This window comes from Eubalaena glacialis, chromosome 14 (genome assembly GCF_028564815.1).
Source record: "Eubalaena glacialis isolate mEubGla1 chromosome 14, mEubGla1.1.hap2.+ XY, whole genome shotgun sequence".
Classification (NCBI taxonomy): Eukaryota; Metazoa; Chordata; class Mammalia; order Artiodactyla; family Balaenidae; genus Eubalaena; species Eubalaena glacialis.
Genome location: NC_083729.1, coordinates 6,537,196 through 6,555,529, shown reverse-complemented (window position 1 = coordinate 6,555,529; position 18,334 = coordinate 6,537,196). Strand labels below are relative to the sequence as shown.

At 45.5% G+C, this 18,334-nt stretch overlaps 1 protein-coding gene across 6 annotated transcripts in view; it reads right to left on the bottom strand.

Moving 5' to 3' along the window:
• Positions 1-7,814, bottom strand: part of ASAP2 (ArfGAP with SH3 domain, ankyrin repeat and PH domain 2) — a 159,059-nt gene extending 151,245 nt beyond the window's left edge. For all 6 annotated transcript variants that reach the window (XM_061210425.1, XM_061210426.1, XM_061210427.1 and 3 more), the window contains exon 1: positions 7,601-7,814. In XM_061210425.1, the coding sequence (XP_061066408.1) occupies positions 7,601-7,726 (126 nt within the window). In that variant the 5' untranslated portion in view covers positions 7,727-7,814. The remainder of the gene's footprint in view (positions 1-7,600) is intronic.
• Between the last annotated feature and the right edge of the window lie 10,520 nt (positions 7,815-18,334).

Sequence of the window (18,334 nt, the reverse complement as noted above, 5' to 3'; positions counted from 1 at the left end):
AACAGCATCGTTTCAAACACGTAACCTCACCGAAAACACGGCAGAACTCAAAGTCTGCCTTAGAACTCTGGGCGGAAGGTACCTGTAAATCTATCACTTCACACGCAAGCTTGCCCTACAGAGTCAAGGACAGCATATGACAAACCAGAAAAACAAGAAAAGTAAAAATAGGAGAATTGGCGACCCAGCTCAGGGTCCTAACTACAGGACTCAGCAGATGCAATTCACAGTTTTGCTGAATGCCAAGGCATGCATAAAGGTATGAACTAAACCAGGACCACATGAGAAACTGCCAAGCCCTGACCTTGAAAAAATGCAGAGAGCACCATGGCTGTCAAACCACAACTGACAGCTTTACCCTCCACCCCTAGTTCCTCTAAGCACCTTTACTACTGGATAACTATAACATTGGCTTGGGGTGTCACCCCTCTCTGCTCAACTCTAAGAACCAATTCATGACAATGACGGTATAATTATGAAGCTTGTTTAAGGAGCATTGTTGCAGAGTCACTCACTCACTCACTCCAAAATACAATTAACTAAAGTAATCTTACCAACAAGCCTGGAATTCTTAGCCTGAATTCAGGGGGGTCCATAAACTTGGATCGGAAAAAAGAATTACATCTGGATTTCATGAGCCCCCAAATGAAATGTAGCGTTTCCCTCAATTATGAATGTAAGCAACACACCGTGGTAGTATTAGCAGTACCTGCAACTCCAACAAAAGGTATACTTATATAGCTTTAGAGTTGTTGGAAACAGCTCCCCATATTGCTTACATTCATCAGTACCTCAAAATTAAAATATTTATTAGACCCAAAACCAAATCTTGATATTTAATGCTTTAGTAAAGAAACATATATTAGTATGACACAGATTTTTCAAATATTTTTCTAACTGTATTTCAATATACTTGGTTCCCTTCGAGATCCTATATATTTTATTCAATGCATTAAAACATCTTTCTGAAAAGAGGTCCACCATCTTCACCAGAGTACCAGAGGGGTCCATGGCACAAAAAAAAAGGGCTAAAAGGATAAACACTAACTGCACACAAAAGATGAGAAAATAAGTGCTTTATGGGGAAGGAGCTAGTCCCGCCCACTTTTCCATCACTGGCCCCCGGCGGTAACAAAATACTGGTAGATGCCCATACACATTTACGAATCAAGAAACCCAACACAACCAAATACAAATAAAAATACAGCCCCAAGGGCTTCCCTGGTGGCGCAGTGGTTGAGAATCTGCCTGCCAATGCAGGGGACACGGGTTCGAGCCCTGGTCTGGGAAGATCCCACATGCCACGGAGCAACTAGGCCCGTGAGCCACAACTACTGAGCCTGCGCGTCTGGAGCCTGTGCTCCGCAACAAGAGAGGCCGCGACAGTGAGAGGCCCGCGCACCGCGATTAAGAGTGGCCCCCGCTCGCCACAACTAGAGAAAGCCCTCGCTCAGAAACAAAGACCCAACACAGCCAAAAATAAATAAATAAATAAGTTTATTTATTTAAAAAAAAAAAAAAAATACAGCCCAAGCATTCCAGCTCTGGTTGACAGTCCATTTATTCCACATCATCCACATGATGAAACGATAATGGTACAAAAGTACCTGGAAGGGCCCTGGCAACCACTTGAAGGCCACATGACACAGAAAGTATAGGCAAAGAAGGCAGTTTCCTATTATGGTAGGACTAGGTGAATTCACCACCTCTTTGTAGTGGGAAAGAGGAGTGTTTAGGGAGCTGAATGGGGACAGTATCCCAGGCATCCGACACAGCTAAGAAAGTGTCACCTGCTATCATCTGCCTACAAACAGCAGAGGAGAGAAGCAGACATACCGCACCGGCCCTGTCTACACAACTCTGCTTAATCTCTCCCTTCCCTTATCAGCGTCTGCAGAAAACAAAATGAATATCCAGCACTGGTCCCAACACAAGTTCTACAGCCAGTCACGCTGAGCAGCACACAGCCGGCCTTGATACCAACACTAAGTAGCTCCAGAGTGTCAGCTTTGCTGCAGGGACACCAGGAGGCCCGTTCAAGTGCCTGAGTGAACCGAGCCTGGCCTCTGCCTTCGCTGGGATGGGAGCCCTGCTCTGTCCCCCTCGCCCCCCAGCACAGACAACACAGAGGGTCTCCATCGGACCTCTCGTCACCCCCACTGCTACCACCTAGGCCACGACGTTCTTGCCTGGATGACCACCAGCCCCAACCGGTCCCCCTCTTTTCTCTCATGCGCTGCCCATCTATTCTCTCTGGAGCAACCACCGAGAAAGGTTTAAAATGTAAATCAGATCAAGCCCTCCAATGGCTTCCCACCATGTTAGAACAAAACCCAATTCCCTCCCAAGACCCACAAGGCCTCCTGTGATTTGGCCCTGCCTGTCCCTCACCCTCTCCCACGCCCACGTCTCTCCTCCAACAGGGCCTGAGCCATGCACATCTTAGGGCCTTTTCACGTGCTGCTCTCCCCTGGCTACTTCCTCATTGCCTTCTGGGCTCTGCTCTAATGCCACCTCTTCCGAGAGGCCTTTCCTGATTTCAGTTTCCTGCTCTCCAGAGTCACATTCTATTCCTGTATTCTGTGTAACTTTTCTTCAGAGCACTTATCACTCCCTGACATTACATTACTTTACCGAAGTGATTATCAACCCCATTTAGGGAGTGGCTTTAAAAAATGCCAATGTTTCAGGCCCCACCCCAACTAATTAAGTCCGAATTTCATGGAGTGGGCCAGGCATCTCTATTCTACAAGCCCCCCAGCAAGTGATTCTAATGTGCCGCCAGGGTTAGAACAGTGCTTCTCAAATGTTAATGTGCATATAATGCACCTGGAGATGTTATTAAACTGTAGATTCTGATTCCACGGGTCTAAGGTGGGATTTGACAGTCTGCGTTTCTAACAAGCTTCCAGGTGATGCCAATGCAGCTGGTCAGTGGACCCTTCTCTGAGTTGCAAGCGGCTAAAAAGCATTGTCCAACAGAACTTTCTGCAATGAGGAAAATGTTCTAAACCTACACTGTCCAATGCACATGTGCTTTATTAGCACTTGAAATGTGGCTAGGGCAGCTGAGAAACTGAATGGTTAATTTTAGGCTACCATATTGGACAGTGCAAGTCTAGAATGTATGTGCTCCACAAAGAAAGGCATCAGGGCCTGGACATGTGGAGGGTAAGAATCAAGGATTATTCCAAATTCGTGGCCTGAGCAGCCCTCAGTGGATTGGCTATGAAAATCCAACCAGAGGCCTAGATGGCCACCGCCTCAGGAGTGGATCAATATTTACCTAAGGCTGGGAGGCAGATACAAGAGACTATATTGAGACACCTTAGTAATTAAAGCATGTGGTAAGCCACAGATGAATACCTTGACTTCAAGGCTCAATTGCACATCATCATGCAAGGCCCTCCTAACCATGGCCCCAGGCACACCTGACCACTCCCACCCCCTAGGCATCCATGATTCTGGACAGTCTTGTGGTTACGGCCTCACCACTGTTTTATTGCATTGATTTGTTTATAGGATATCTGTCTCTCCCACTAAGCTGCAGGTTGCTTCAAAGACAGAATGCATGCCTCTTGGGAATTCTATTCCCATCACCTAGCACACAGCAGCACTTAATAAATACTGAATGAATGACAGGGCCTGGAACCCACCACGAACAGCATTAGTACTTTTACTGTTAATCACAAGAAAGAGAGAAATTGAATGGGGGGGTGGGGGAGAATGGGGATCACATAAGAAGAGATCATTCCCTCCTTGAATGACTCGAAAATTTCCAGACACCTATATCCAGATTACAGAACACAGCATAACAAGGTGGCCCTGTCTGATCCACAGAGGCTCATTTCCAAAAATAAGAAGGGACTGGGCAAGCAGATGATGTCCTTCTGACAATAAATCTAAAATCTGTTAGTCTGGGATGTGGAAGAGCTGTTTTTCAAACAAGTCACAAAGGGCTAAGATTCAGAATCACACTCTCGCCTAAAAAGTATGTAGGCCGTAGGCTGGGTTCCCACTAATAACTGCTGGGAGGGGCTTCTGGCCCCAAGGACAGCAAGGCCCCTGGGAGTCTGTGCAGCCCAGATGCTCATTCTACCCCTGCAGTTAGAACCCTGTGCTTGTGACAGCAATGAGATTTCCAAGGCAACCAAGGACAACAGAGTGGAGAATTATGGCCCGGAAGGAAGTAGATTAAATTTTAATACTCACGAGTCAACATCAAATTTATTTTTAAAACTACATATCTGACAAAGCCAAATAAGCAAGACAGAATGGATGATGCTCTAAAGGAGGGTCTAACTATGAATATCCCACATATGTATACAATTTTTCCCTATTTTGAGAATATTTCAAAGAGCTCAGAGACTCAAAGAAACTGAGACAGCAATAAAAACCCCCAAAAGGGGGGAGAGGAGGGTTTTCAGATTCAGCCACAACTACTTATTTTTTTCCATTATTTCCAAAAACACAGGGCAGATTCCAGTTGAAGCACCAGACTTTGCTAAAATTGTGCAAAACAATTACTTCGCCAAGAGAAAGTGATCACCAAGTGAAAATTTTAAAACACAGCTATATGCTGACCTGCTGCCAAGACAACAAACTGGTTAAAAAATAAGCAACAGTGAACAGACACATAGTAGTTTTCCATTCACTTACTCATTCAACCATTCCTTTCCCTTACTCTCCCCCAGGCCACACCAACCCACCCATGTAAGTCCCACCTTGGGGCCAAACACCCTGATCAGGTTCTATGGATTAACTATCATGTAATCCATTAAAGCAGTTAGCATTTAGTAAACCGGTTGTCTACCAGGTATTGTGCTGTGTATTATCTCATTAAACCCTCACAACCCTCTGAAGTAGACAGGTATTGTGATCCAGACTTTAAAGCCAAGGAAAATGAGAAAACATTAAGTATCTCATCCAAGTTCACACAAATGGCCAGTGGTGGAGTCTGAACTTGAACCCAGGTCCATCTGACAAAGGAGTAATTTAGAGAATTCAGCATCTTTAAAAGTAACAGAAAGCAGCATCATTTCGGAAAACAGCAAGAAACCAAGTTCAAACTCCAGCTCTTCAACTTACTAGCTCTATAACCTTGAGCAAATTAACCTCTCTAAGCCTCGATTTCCTATGTGTAAAGCAGGGATGAGGAATAAATACAACAGATGTGAGGTTCATAGTACAGGGTAGGGATCCATTAGCTACCCATAGCCCAGCTACAGGGGTACATATCAAAAACACTTACACTTCCGTTGTAGGACGACTTTTAGCAGACATAACCTATCATGGAAATAATAGGTTCACAAACATTAACCAGTTTAAAATTAGTTTACTAATTCCATGACACATTTGTTTAAACACAGGACTTGCACATTTTAAATTTATTTATATTTAAATTTATTTGTCACAATACCCACTCTCATGTCTCATTTCAGTATGAAGAGCAGATGCTTGTTTAAAATCAAAACATGAGGGCATCACTGGTTAAGTAACTGTTTCAAATTTAGTTCTCTCATAAATGTAAGCTCACACGTACCATTACCTTAGTATGTATACTGAATTTGCTTAAAGTGAGACAGACCTGTAATGATTTATTTTTTTTCATTTTTGAGACTTTAACCAATTCTTGTTCTTAGATGGCAACACGGAGCAAGCCTGCAGTTTAGTAACATGGCCAAATCCAGTCTCTCTTTAATCTGCTCAGTAACTGAGCTCTAGGGTAATCTCCTGCACAGCATACAAAAAGAGCTTTGGAGTTACACACTGCAAACTAAAATTAATCAGGAAAGGATATGCCAATTTTAATAGCAACTCCTATTTGCCTAGCTTTCCAGCATCTGCCAGTGTTAATAATATTTAACTGACAAACTTCAGTAGGGAAAAGAAACAGAACTTTAAACACAATTAAGCTCTTTTTAAGGCACTGTGTACAAAGCTTCCTTCCCTTAAAAGATATTCAGCTACCTCCTGGGCTGCAATCATTCCATAAACATTGTTAATGGTGTATTTTCAAAACACCGTGAAAATTTTCTTCTTGCTTTTCAACCAGCACTTCTGAAAAAACTTACTATGTTCATCCCCATCTGCCTCATTTGAAGGCATCATCTTGAAGCCTTGCTAATACAGGTAGAATTAAGTGATGTGGGATCACAGAGCTCACTACAAAAGGTTTACATTCAGCTCTCCTCTACGCATAAAAAGGGGGGGGGTGGGAGGAAGGAAGGAGGGGAGAAAGCCCTCTACTATACTTAAAACACTCAGAATGTTGAATCTGCTACTTTTGATTTAGCCTATTATTGACTGTTTATGTCTACAAAGAAAAAAATTTCCATTAAGGGAAAACATTCTGGATTTTTTTTCCCCCCCCGAGCAATTCCTAACAGCAGCTGCTTTGTTCAAGTGGGCAAAAACCTGAATGCCATCGCTTAATTTAAAGCTCTCTGGTGACCTCCCCTCACTCACTCTAGCCCAGTCATCTCCTTCTAAAATACCTACCATACCCCATTTTAAGAACGTAAATTGACTTTCTGGCCAAGAGGAATTTAATCATCTATTCGACACTGGCACACGTGTGGCTGGTAAACCAGTTCCCTATTATGAGCCAAGAACTTGACAGTGTCAAGTTCAGCTACCTCCTGGGCTGCAATCATTCCATAAACATTATTAATGGTGTATTACAATTAATTAATGGTGTATGAGGGTCAGTGTCTCTGACCCTCATAACCACCTGGAAAGGATGCATTGCTAGTCTCGTTCGATAGGTAAGGAAAATGAGGGCAGAGAGGTGAGTAGCTGCCCCAAACCCCAGGCGGCGGTGGCCCTGGACTCACGAACTCTGCCCTTCGGTCCCAGGCGGCTCTGACTGTCACCTAAGCTTGCCGGTCCTAAGCGCTCTCTCCGCAGGATGTGCAGGGCTTACTAGTTAGCACTAGACGATGACTTTGCACCTTGACTAAAAGCAGGCCTTTTCCAGGCTGATGGGGAAGGGAGGCGTCCAGGGCTGCGAGCAGGTAAGACACACGTCCCCGGGGGTCAGCAAAGGCCTTTGGATCGGAAGCCCGGCTCGCCCACTCCTCCCCGGGCGCCGCGCGGCGTGGCGCGGGTCAGGCCTTCCTGGCTAAGGTGTGCACCCCTTTCCTGGGCAGCCGGGGTCCCCCGGACCGACCCAAGAGTCGTGCAGAGCGGGTCCCGGGCACACGGGCACCGCGCCGGGCAGGCTGGGGACTGGGGCACTCCACGCGCTGAGAGGGGGACGCTGGGGGGCCGCGGGCCAAAGTTGGCGGCGCGGGGAGGGGGGGAACGGCGGGGGGGGGGGTACCGCCCGGCCCGGGGCCCCGCAAGGGGATGAGGAGCGAAGGGGGGGGGGTCTTAAAAAGGCCCAAGGTAGGCAGCCGGCAGCCGTCTCCTCCGAGCCACCTCCACGGAACAAAGGGCTTGTTTCGGGCAGGGTTCGCCCAGCCGCGTCCGGATCCCGAGGAAAAGAAACTTTTCCCGGGATGCGGGAGCCGGGCCCGGGGCGGGGGCGGGCTAGCGGGGCGCGGCGCTACCTGCGGCCGGAGCCGCCCGCCCGGCGAGGCCCGCCGGCGCCGCTCACCTCCTCGATGGCCGCCACCGTGTTCCGGCACTGCGCCGTGCGCGTGGTGAAGCTCGAGGCCGTGGGCGCCTTGTAGTCCTCATGGGTCTCGGCCACGAATTCCGACACGGAGATCTGGTCCGGCATCGCCTCAGAGCGCGGGCGGCCGGCCGCGGGGGAGCCGCCGCCTCAGCCGCCGCGAGGGCTCCGACCGGCCGCTCGGACGCCGACGCCGACGCTGCCGCCCTCGCCGCGCCCGCAGCTCGCCCGGCCGGCGGACAAAGGGAATCGCCGCGGCGCGGGCCGCCGCCGCGGGAGCCGCACGAGCCGCCGCACGAGCCGCCGCAGGGCGCGGGTCTGACGCCCGCGGGGCCCGGCGGCGGGAGCAGGGGCCGCGCGCGCAGCCCCGCGCAGCTCGGGCCCGGCCCGTCCGCCTGCCGCGCCGAGAGCTCCGCCGCCGCCTGTCCTCCCGAGCGAGCCCCGAGGCGGACGCGCACAGCCGGCGGGAACTACCCGCCACCCAGCCGCGGGCCCCGAGCGCCTCCCGCGGAGAGGGGCGGGTCCGGGCCGGGGGCGGTGGCCGGCCGGGCGCGGGGCGGGGCGGCGCGGAGGGCCGGGCCGCCAATCCGCGCGCTCGCCGCCGCCGCAGCCGCCGGGAAGCTGAGCCTGCAGGAAGGAAGGCGGCGCGCGCTCCGGCTCGCCGAACCGCTCGCCCGCCGCCGCCGTCGCCGCGCGCCGCATTGTCTCGGCGTTCGGGCCCCCGCCGCGCGCCGGGGTTCCAGGGTGCGCCCCGCCGGGCCGGCGGGTCAGACGGGGCCGCGTCCGAGCTTCCCGTCACTCATCCCACCCCGGGTCCGCGAGCGCGCGCGCAGGGTGCGCTTACACCTCCCGGGCCGAGCCACCGTCCCCCCGTCTCGTCCCCGCCCCACCCCCGGTCGTGGAACCCTTCTTGGTGTCCCCCATAAACCGCCGGGAATGCCCGTCCGGGCGCGGGAGAAGGTGTGAGGAGCTCGCCCCCTGCAGGACCATGCGCGCCGCCTGGCAGATGCCTCCCGCGCCCCGCCCGGCAGCACCCGCCCGGCAGCTTGGGATTCGGTGACAGCCACAAGAAATGACCATAGAGTGAGTGCTTTTGTGCCATCCAATCCTCACGACCTCGTGAGGCAAGTAAAGAGACGGTGATGTATTTTACATAGAAGGAAGGCAAACGATTTTCCCGAGAGTAACTGAGTGGCCCAGTGGGGTTCATATCCAAGTCGGAGCGCTTCCGAGGGCTTAACAGGACCCCTGGTCAGTGTCCCAGCCGTGTTTCCTATGCTTTTTTCCTAAAATCCTCGGTCGCTCTCGGTTGGTTGGAAACAGTTTCAGGGTACTAGGCCAGGATCCACTCTGGGCAGATAAGAATACGCTGAAATGGTACTCCTGTAGGAAGTGGAGGGGACCCAGGGAGTGTGTGAGAGAACCAGGAGAACGTGCAACACGAGAGGGCAAAGTTCATATATAACTGGTCCAGTAAAGAGTTTGAGTTAAAACAGATTTTCATTGAACGGCTCTTAAGGAAACTCTCATAATTATTTTTAAAAATCCAGCTTGCCAGGGGGGAAGGGGGGAAGGGATAAATTGGGAGACTGGGGTTAACATAAACACACTACTCTATAGAAAATAGATAACTAACAAGGACCTGCTGTGGAGCACAGGGAACTCTTCTCAATACTCTGTTATGGCCTATGGGAAAATATTCTAAAACAGACTGGATATATGTATATGTATAACTGATTCACTTTGCTGTACAGCAGAAACTAACACAACATTGTAAATCAACTATACTCTAATAAAATTTTTTTTTTAAATCCAGAAGTTCTGAAGACACTGGTCCAATAAAATCACACCCCATAACTCTACACCAGGCATGTGGCATGGTTTCTGTAGCTGCCAGCAATAAAACCAAGAGAAACTTTACAAAAACCTTTTGTGCATCTGAAAAGGAGGAAGTGTGAGAGACGTTGGAAATTCAACATGTGAGACAAAGCAGTCTCCTGACACTGAAGGACAGTGGACCAGTCAATCTTTTTTAAGCTCCCTTGTAAGAATTTGCTATATGAGGTGGCAGCATGGGTCAGACATTATGTATGGCCTTTGGTATTTTAGTAACATTGCATATGAAATTTCGCTTTCTGAAATAACTGTATTAGTGGATCGCTTTTATAACTGCACTAGGCAATAAGTTACCATTGTTAAAACTGTAGCATCTCTGCTTCTATCTTCCCTTTATGTTTTTTCACCCTTTCGGTGTCTTTGGTGGTTTCCTCTATTTGCAACTTTCTACAATTCAAGTCCTATAGATAATACTTATATTAATGCACCCTTTCCTACACCAGGCAGATTCTGTTCCCTCCTAGGTAGTTTTCTAGCTACAGTTTTGTTGTTCTTCTTATCTTGGGTAAGTTTTCAAGTCTTGATTTTTAGAGGACTAGTATCTATCAGGCTATGGATTTAAGGATTTAAGAAGAGAAAGTAGTGTTTTTCCTTGACATCTAGTACAGCATTAACCAGACTGATCCAGACTTCTTCTTCTACAAGGACCAAGTTAAGCTTCGTGTTCTTCTTTATTCTCTTTATGTGCAGTTACTGTCTTTTTTTTTTGTTTGTAGTTTAATAGTATTTTTACAGAAACCTTTAGTAGCCACAAAAATAAAATTGCAAAGCTGCATTGCGTTATACAAGTAGATGCAAAGGTTAGTGGAAAGCAAGTCATCACCAAGTCCACTGCAAAAAGAACGTCTGTGATAGAACACCAAAGCAATTTATTCCTCCAACCATCACTGAGAATCTCAAAAAACCTTGCGTAGCACAAAAGCCTAGAATTAAAGCAAGATCAGAATAAAACGTAGCTAATGGGTCTCTGAGATTAATATAATGAGAATGAGTAGTTTCCAACAAATAATAATAAAATGAAAGTTGAATGTGGATCAAGAAAACATTATAAACACACACTTTTTATTTTTTTTTTGGATTCATGAAGAAAAGAAGAACATGATGGGAAAACCATTATAGGTCTATACCCCCTTACCTAGGACTTTAAAATCTAAATAGCTCTGAAAAATCTAAAGTTAAAAAAAAAACTATTTTGGTGGTAAAATGATCTGAAATGAATTGACATGTGACTATTTACAGTCTTGTTTATCCCACTTCATATGAATATTTATGTTTTAGTGCAAACTATAAATGTGCTTGCTTATGGAGTATTGCCCCAGACCCCACTGGGGGTGACTCAAAATACCTAGTGTATGTGCTGTATTAACTCTCTAGAATCTGAAAAATTCTGAATTCTATACACATCTGGCCTCAGGGGTTTCAGATAAGAGGTTGTAGACTTGTATTATTTTTAAAAAAGAAAAAGAGAGAAACATCGTGTTGCAGACTTGTCATTTCTAGGAAAGAGGAAAGAAATCCTCTTCTCAAAAATGGGATATTCAGCAGCCCATTGAGATTGGCCAAAAGCCCATTTTCCAAAGGAATTTTCTGCCCCCAGTAGTTCTCAAGAACCTGAGATTTTTCACTCTCAAATCAAGTTTTAAAATATGTTCTTAACTCTGAAATTTGCTTGAGGGCTGGCTGGCTTAACACAAGACTTATCCAGTTCACTTGCTATTAATTTGTAAATGATTACACTTGGAATGGAGAGATCTGTGTCTTAAAAGAACTATGGTAAACAGTGTAATTAAATAGAAAAACAACAAGAAGAAACACGCCAGTGATGTGAACATGTAAGCATAATCAGAAGTTTCATTTCCATGCTTAACAAGATTCACCCTCAGACAGTGTTGCTGAAGGGACCAATTTATCCCCAAAGTGAGAGAAGTTTAAATACACTTAGCACAGTGTTCTCACCTTAGTACCCTAGGAGAAAAAAATTAGCATGCAGGAAGTATTTTACCAATGAAAACTTTGGTTTTGATGTCACCTTTGCTTCTCTGTGACTTTGAATAAGTTAATTAACCTCCCTGGACTCAGCTCATTTGTAAAATGAAAGCAGTTGGACTAGCTAATTTTGAAGACTCCTTCCCTGTGCAGGCATCTCATCATTCCATGATTCACGTTTTATGTTCGTTTGGTCACAAGAGGGAATTGCTACAAGGGCCATATTCCTACTGGGAAAATCTAATCATTGGTCCTAGACACTTGAGAGTAAGCATGTTTTATTTTTTATTTATTTATTTTTTTTGAATTTATTTATTTATTTTTAATTTATTTATTTTTGGCTGCATTGGGTCTTCGTTGCTGCGCGTGGGCTTTCTCTAGTTGCGGCGAGCGGGGGCTACTCTTCGTTGCGGTGCACGGGCTTCTCATTGCCGTGGCTTCTCTTGTTGCGGAGCACGGGCTCTAGGCATGCGGGCTTCAGTAGTTGTGGCTCATGGGCTCAGTAGTTGTAGCTTGCGGGCTCTAGAGTGCAGGCTCAGTAGTTGTGGTGCACAGGCTTAGTTGCTCTGTGGCATGTGGGCTCTTCCCGGACCAGGGCTCGAACTCGTGTCCCCTGCATTGGCAGGCGGATTCTTAACCACTGCGCCATCAGGGAAGCCCAAGAATAAGAATGTTTTAGGTGACATTAAGGGCTAATTTCCGAGAATGTTGTCATTTTGTTAAGCTGGTAGATTTAGATGACAAACTGATTTATTCATAGCTAACTTCATAGTAAGATACCAATACTTGAGGTCTGTTCATTTTGTTTGTTTGTTTGTTTGTTTGAACAAAGCTCTTTCTATCAGAGATATTCTGATCACTGAACTGCAAAAGTGAGTTCTAGATGAACGAGGTATAATCTACTGCACTGGAGGCAGCTCACGCTCACTCCAGAGAGCTGACTGCTAAATTTCCAGAGTTTTGCAAACTGTAGATTGTGTCTGTAGGGCAGAAATACCACTATAATGGTGTGCTGCTACACATCTTTTCCTAACTCTACGTCTGGCAGCTTGAAATCGTCCACAGTGGGAGTATTTACACCAGCGCAACTGGCAAATGTAAAAAATCAAGACTTTTTTTATTGTTTTGTTGATTGTCTAAGCTTAATAAAGGGATCAAGAAAATGTTAAAAATGCAGATTTCAAAGCTCAGAAATAGGGGGTTCTAAATCAGAACATACTGTACAGCACAGGGGAAAAAACAAAACAAACAAACAAAGAAATAGGGGGTTCTGCAGAGAGGAATGAGCACAATTGTCACTCCCTTTATTTACACCTTTCAGTGGCATCACCTTGCCCAAAAAAGAAAAAAAAAAAAAATGGAGATTAAACTTAAAAGTGTGTCATGTCTGTAGCCTTTACATTGTGAGTAGTGAAAATATTGGAGGTAGTATTCTTCCAGTATTTGCAAACTGTCATATGATTCAGCAAAGAGGGCACTCATGTCATTGACAGATGAGTGAAGTTACAGCAGGCATCTTCATGGCTTCACTTTTGTCTTACTCATTAACATAAAAATGTTAACCAGCATTCATGTTGGAACTACACTCATTTGTCAATGACATGAGGAACTTCTCTGCCGAAGTGGATAATAATCAAGCATTTATTTGTAGTCTTATTTTGTCAAGTCATGGTTGAATTGCAAACACTGATTGGCTAGGAATACAAGAGTTGGGCAAAAATCAACAGAAGTGTTCTGTGAAAATCAATGAGCTCTATGGAATTTATAATAAACAGTATTGTATAATTTGTTATTACTTACAAATTGGGTGCTATACATCTTTTATAGGATTAAATGAAAATAAACTTACGTAGGTATGTACACAGACATTTTTTGCAGAGCAGGTTGTTAAACATTTACCAGCCCACTGCTGAGTATAATTGCACCTTCCCTGCCAAGAGGCAGAACATTAGACCGTCCCACTCTGAGTCATGCTGATGGGATAAAGCCCACATAGGACAAAACCTCAGTAAACTGGACTGTACAGGCAAAGGCAACTTGTGTTAATAAAAATTCTTAGAGTAATTAAGAAAATGCCATTTGTTGTTTTCAAGTACTTAGAACAACACAAACCAGGGCCAACAGAGGGTGTGGACTGTTTTAATGAAAAAGCAAAAAAGTTTAATTAGCACTCTATATGCAAATAAATTTTGCTAAAGTTTTTAAAGAGTGCTTGCAATAATTTATTGAGTCAAATCACTCTCTTCCCCTCCATTTAGACCCATTCTTAGGTTTTGTAGGACACCCTCTTAGGTGGCCCAGCAGGCCACTTGTGCATGGTCCCTGCACTGAAGACCTCCAGTGGTTCCCTATTGGCCACAGGATTAAGTTTAAACTCACAATGTGTCCCAGGCTTCTTCCTAACTCCCTTAACTGTTACCTTCTCCCAGCCAGCTTGGCAAACCATAGCCCAGGGACCAAAGATGGCCTGCAGCCTCATTTGTACTGCCCCTGAGGAAAGAATGGTTTTGACATTTTTTAATGGTTGAAAAACATCAGGAGAAGAACAATACTTTGTGACACATGAAAATGATATGGAACTCAAATCTGAGTGTTCATAAAGTTTTATTGGCACCCAGCCACACCCATGCGTTTACATATTATCCGCAGTGGTGGTGGTGTTGAGTAGTTGCAACCCACATACCTAAAATGTTTAAGTACTGTCTGGCCCTTCACAGAGAAGGTTTGCTTACTGTGCTCTAACCTCACCAAGCTTCTCATTTTTCCCAGCTCACAGAGCCCTTTTGTGCTGGGCATTAACACGGTTCTCTGCCTTTAATCTGCTTCCTAGTGGTCAAGTCCTCACTCAGTACCGAAGGCCTCCCAAGCTTTCCCACCACTCCAGTCTCATCCCCAGGCACCCACCGCCCTGCAACCCTAACCACGCCAGGCCACGCCTAACTCTCGCTCTTCTCTTAACCCTAAGTATTTCCTCCTCCGCAAGCCCCTTGGCCTGGAGCACGCATCCTCTTGTCAATCTAACAGACTTCTGGCCATCTTTCAGGGTCAAAACCAGACCTCTCCTCCATGAAGTCTCTTTTGAATATTCTAGGCAGAGTCAGCCGTCTCCTCCTCTCTGCTTCCACAGTGCTTTAGACATATGTCCAGGGCTTTTGCTAGGAAATGAAGTGCCCGTTTCCACATCCTAACATGCTGGAAAAGGTCTCCTGCCCTTCCTCCGTCCTGTGCTCCGCACCACCCTCTCTTTTCTCATTGGGGTGTGGAGCGATCACGTTAGCCAAACAATGAGTCAGACAAGATGGGAGCTCTCGTTTCACTGAACTGATAAGCCTTACCTTCACTCTGGAAAGAAAATGCTTCAGCTCTCCCAAAGCACTGGATGCTTCCGTTACAGAAAATTTCACATTATATCCTGACGAGAGCATTTGTTTTCTCATCTCACTGATATCATAGACTAGGCTCCTGGGGGAGAGGGGCCCGTGTTTTATTTATCTTTGCACCTCCAGCTCCAAAACACAGGGCACACACACAGTAGGTGCCCAATAAATGTGGATTGAATTGCTTGGAGGTGCTTCTCTTCCAACACACAAAATGAGAGAAGACATATCAATTCAATATAAGGAAAATCCGTAGGTTTGAGAGATGCAGGGGTGGCACACTCGGCTTTTCCTTCTCTGTCGGCTTGAGTAAAGATGTGCTTGTAGAGGGAAGTCAAGCCTTGGGGATAGGGGGCAGGTTGCTTGATGACCTGACCTCTTCAGAGATTGAAATGTTCAGCCTTCCTCCCTTGATATCAGTACTGGAAGCCTTACTGCATGGCTAGTTTCCACCTGGTGGTGGAGTGACTTTGCCCCATGTGAAATAAGGCACTCTGTCCCCTCAATCCTTGCTACTCAAACTGTGGTCCCTAGACCATCAGCATCCCCTGGGAGCTTGGTAGAAGTGCGGAGGCCTAGACCTACTGAGTCAGAGTCTGAACTTTCACAAGACTCCCGGGTAGTTTGTTTGCACTTTAAAATTTGAGAAGCAGTTTTCTAGCGTACGTGAAGGATACATACACCACAAGCAGGAACTTAGCTTTCCCATCCTGTCAGAAGCCCAAACTATGTCAACTATACGGTACTAATGGGACTTGATAAAACCTAAAGGGTTAAGGTTCTTTCTAATGCTGAGATTCATGAAGGCTGCTCTCGGTTCTGAAGTGCCATGCTATCATCCATTCTGTCTAGTTGCGGCTGTACTCCATTGCTCGGTAATTCAACCATCATTTACTAACTACCTACTGTATGTCAAACACTGTCCCCCAAACTAGGATGTAGCTGTGAACAAGCCAGAAAAGGTCACTGCTGTTATCAAACTTAGATTCTAGCAGGGAAAAGCAGATAGTAAGTAAGTACATAAATAAATTAATTTCATGTGCGTCCCACCGACAGACATGGAACAGGTGATGTAGTAAAGAGTATCTGGGGTGGGTGAGGAGTAGCAGCATTAGAGAGGGCAAGCAGGAAAGACTCCTTGGAGAAAGTAACATTTGAGCTGAGCCCAGAATGAAAAGAAGGAGCAAGTGAGCATATTACAAAAGCACAGTGAGTGCAAAGTCCCAAAGCAGGAACTGGGTAGACATTTAGAGAAAAAAGGTCAGAGCGGCTGGGATGTTGCGAGAGAAACATCAACATCAAAAAAAAAAAAAAAAAAAGGGCTTCCCTGGTGGCACAGTGGTTGAGACTCTGCCTGCAGGTGCAGGGGACACGGGTTCGAGCCCTGGTCTGGGAAGATCCCACATGCCGCGGAGCAACTGGGCCCGTGAGCCACAACTACTGAGCCTGCGCGCCTGGAGCCTGTGCTCCGCAACAAGAGAGGCCGCGATAGTGAGAGGCCCGCGCACCACGATGAAGAGTGGCCCCCGCTTGCCACAACTAGAGAAAGCCCTCGCACAGAAACGAAGACCCAACACAGCCATAAATAAATAAATTAATTAATTAAAAAAAAAAGAGAGAGAGAGAGAGATGAAGTAAGGTGATGATGAAGGTGGATGGGGACAGATCACATAGAGCCTCAGAATCTTCGTGATCTTCCTGCACAAGAAGGATGGGCAGAGTTTGCTTTATACTTAAAAATGAAAAAGATCACTGACTGCTTTTGGAAAAATGATTGTAGGCAAGGGTAGAGGCAAAGCAGGTGGCTAAAACACTATTTAGCAATGGATAAATTGGACTTCATCAAAATTAAAAACTTCTGTGCTTCAAAGGCACATCAAGAAAGTGAAAAAAATCCACAGGTTGTGGGAAAGTATTTGCAAGTAAGATATCTGGTAAGGGACTTGTATCTAGAATATAGAACATAAAACTCTTAAAACCCAATAATGAAAAGACAGCCCAATGAAAAAAATGAGCAAAGGGTCTGAATAGACATTTCTCCAAGAAAGATCTACAAATGGCCAAGAAGCACATGAAAAGATGCTCAGCATTATAGTTATCAGAGAAATGCAAATCAAAACCACATCGTGATACTACTTCAAACCCACTAGGATAGCTATAATAAAAAAAGATAATAACAAGTGATCTGAAGATATGGAGAAACTAGAACTCTCATACACTGCTGGTGGGAATGTAAAATGGTGCAGCCACTAAGGAAAACAGTCTGGCAGTTCCTCAAAAGTTTAGACATAGAGTTACCAAATGACCCAGCAATTCCACGTCTAGGTATATACCCGAGAGAAATGAGGGCACATGTTCACACAAAAACTTGTTCACAAATGTTTATTGCAGCATTATTCATAATAACCAGAAAGTAGAAACAACTCAAATGTCCAACAGCTGATGAATGGATAAACAAAATGTGGTAAATTCATATAACATGTACTAGTCGGCTAGGGCTGTTGTAGCAAAGAACCACAAACTGCGTGGCTTAAACAGAAACCTATCATCTCATACTTGTGGAGGCTAGAAATCCAAGATCAAAGTTGTGGCAAAGTTGATACCTTCTGCGGTCTGGGAGGGAGAATCTATCCCATCCCTCTCTCATAGCTTCTGGTGGATTGCTGTCAGTCTTCAGTGTTCCCTGGGGTGTAGAAACAGGACTCTCATCTCTCTCTTCATGTTCACATGGTATTCATTCTGTGTGCATGTCTCTGTGTTCAAATGTCCCCTTTTTATAAGGACATTGATCATACTGGAGTAGGGACCCACCTACTCCATATGACCTCATCTTAACTAATTATATCTGCTATGATTCTATTGATATTTCCAAATAAAGTCACATTTTAAGGTATTAGGGGTTAGAATTTCACTATAGGAATTTGGGGGGAACACAAATCCCTAAAATAGTGGAATAGTCTTCAGCCATAAAAAGGAATGGAAATAGACTGACACAGTCTATTACATGGGTGAGCCTTGAAAACATTATGCTACGTGAAACATGCCAGACACAAAAGGCCACATATTGTATGATTCCACTTATATGAAATATCCAGAATATAGAAAGCTGTAAAGACAGAAAATAGATTACTGGTTGCTTGGGGGCAGTGGAGGGGCTGGGGGAACAGGAGGGTGATCGTTAAAGGGTACATGTTTCTTTTTTGGATGATGGAAAAGTTCTAAAATTGCTTGTGGTGATGGTTGTACAACTCTGTGAATATGCTAAACGTCATTGAATTGTACACTTAAAATGATTGAATTGTATGGTATGTGAATTATATGTCAGTAAAGCTGTTACCAAAACAAAACACAAATTAGTGTCATAAAAAGTGTTAAAGACTAAAAAAAAAAAGTGTGACTTCTAAGGTTCATGTCCAAAATTCAAATCCTCCAACCTTCTGTAACCTTGAGCAAATTG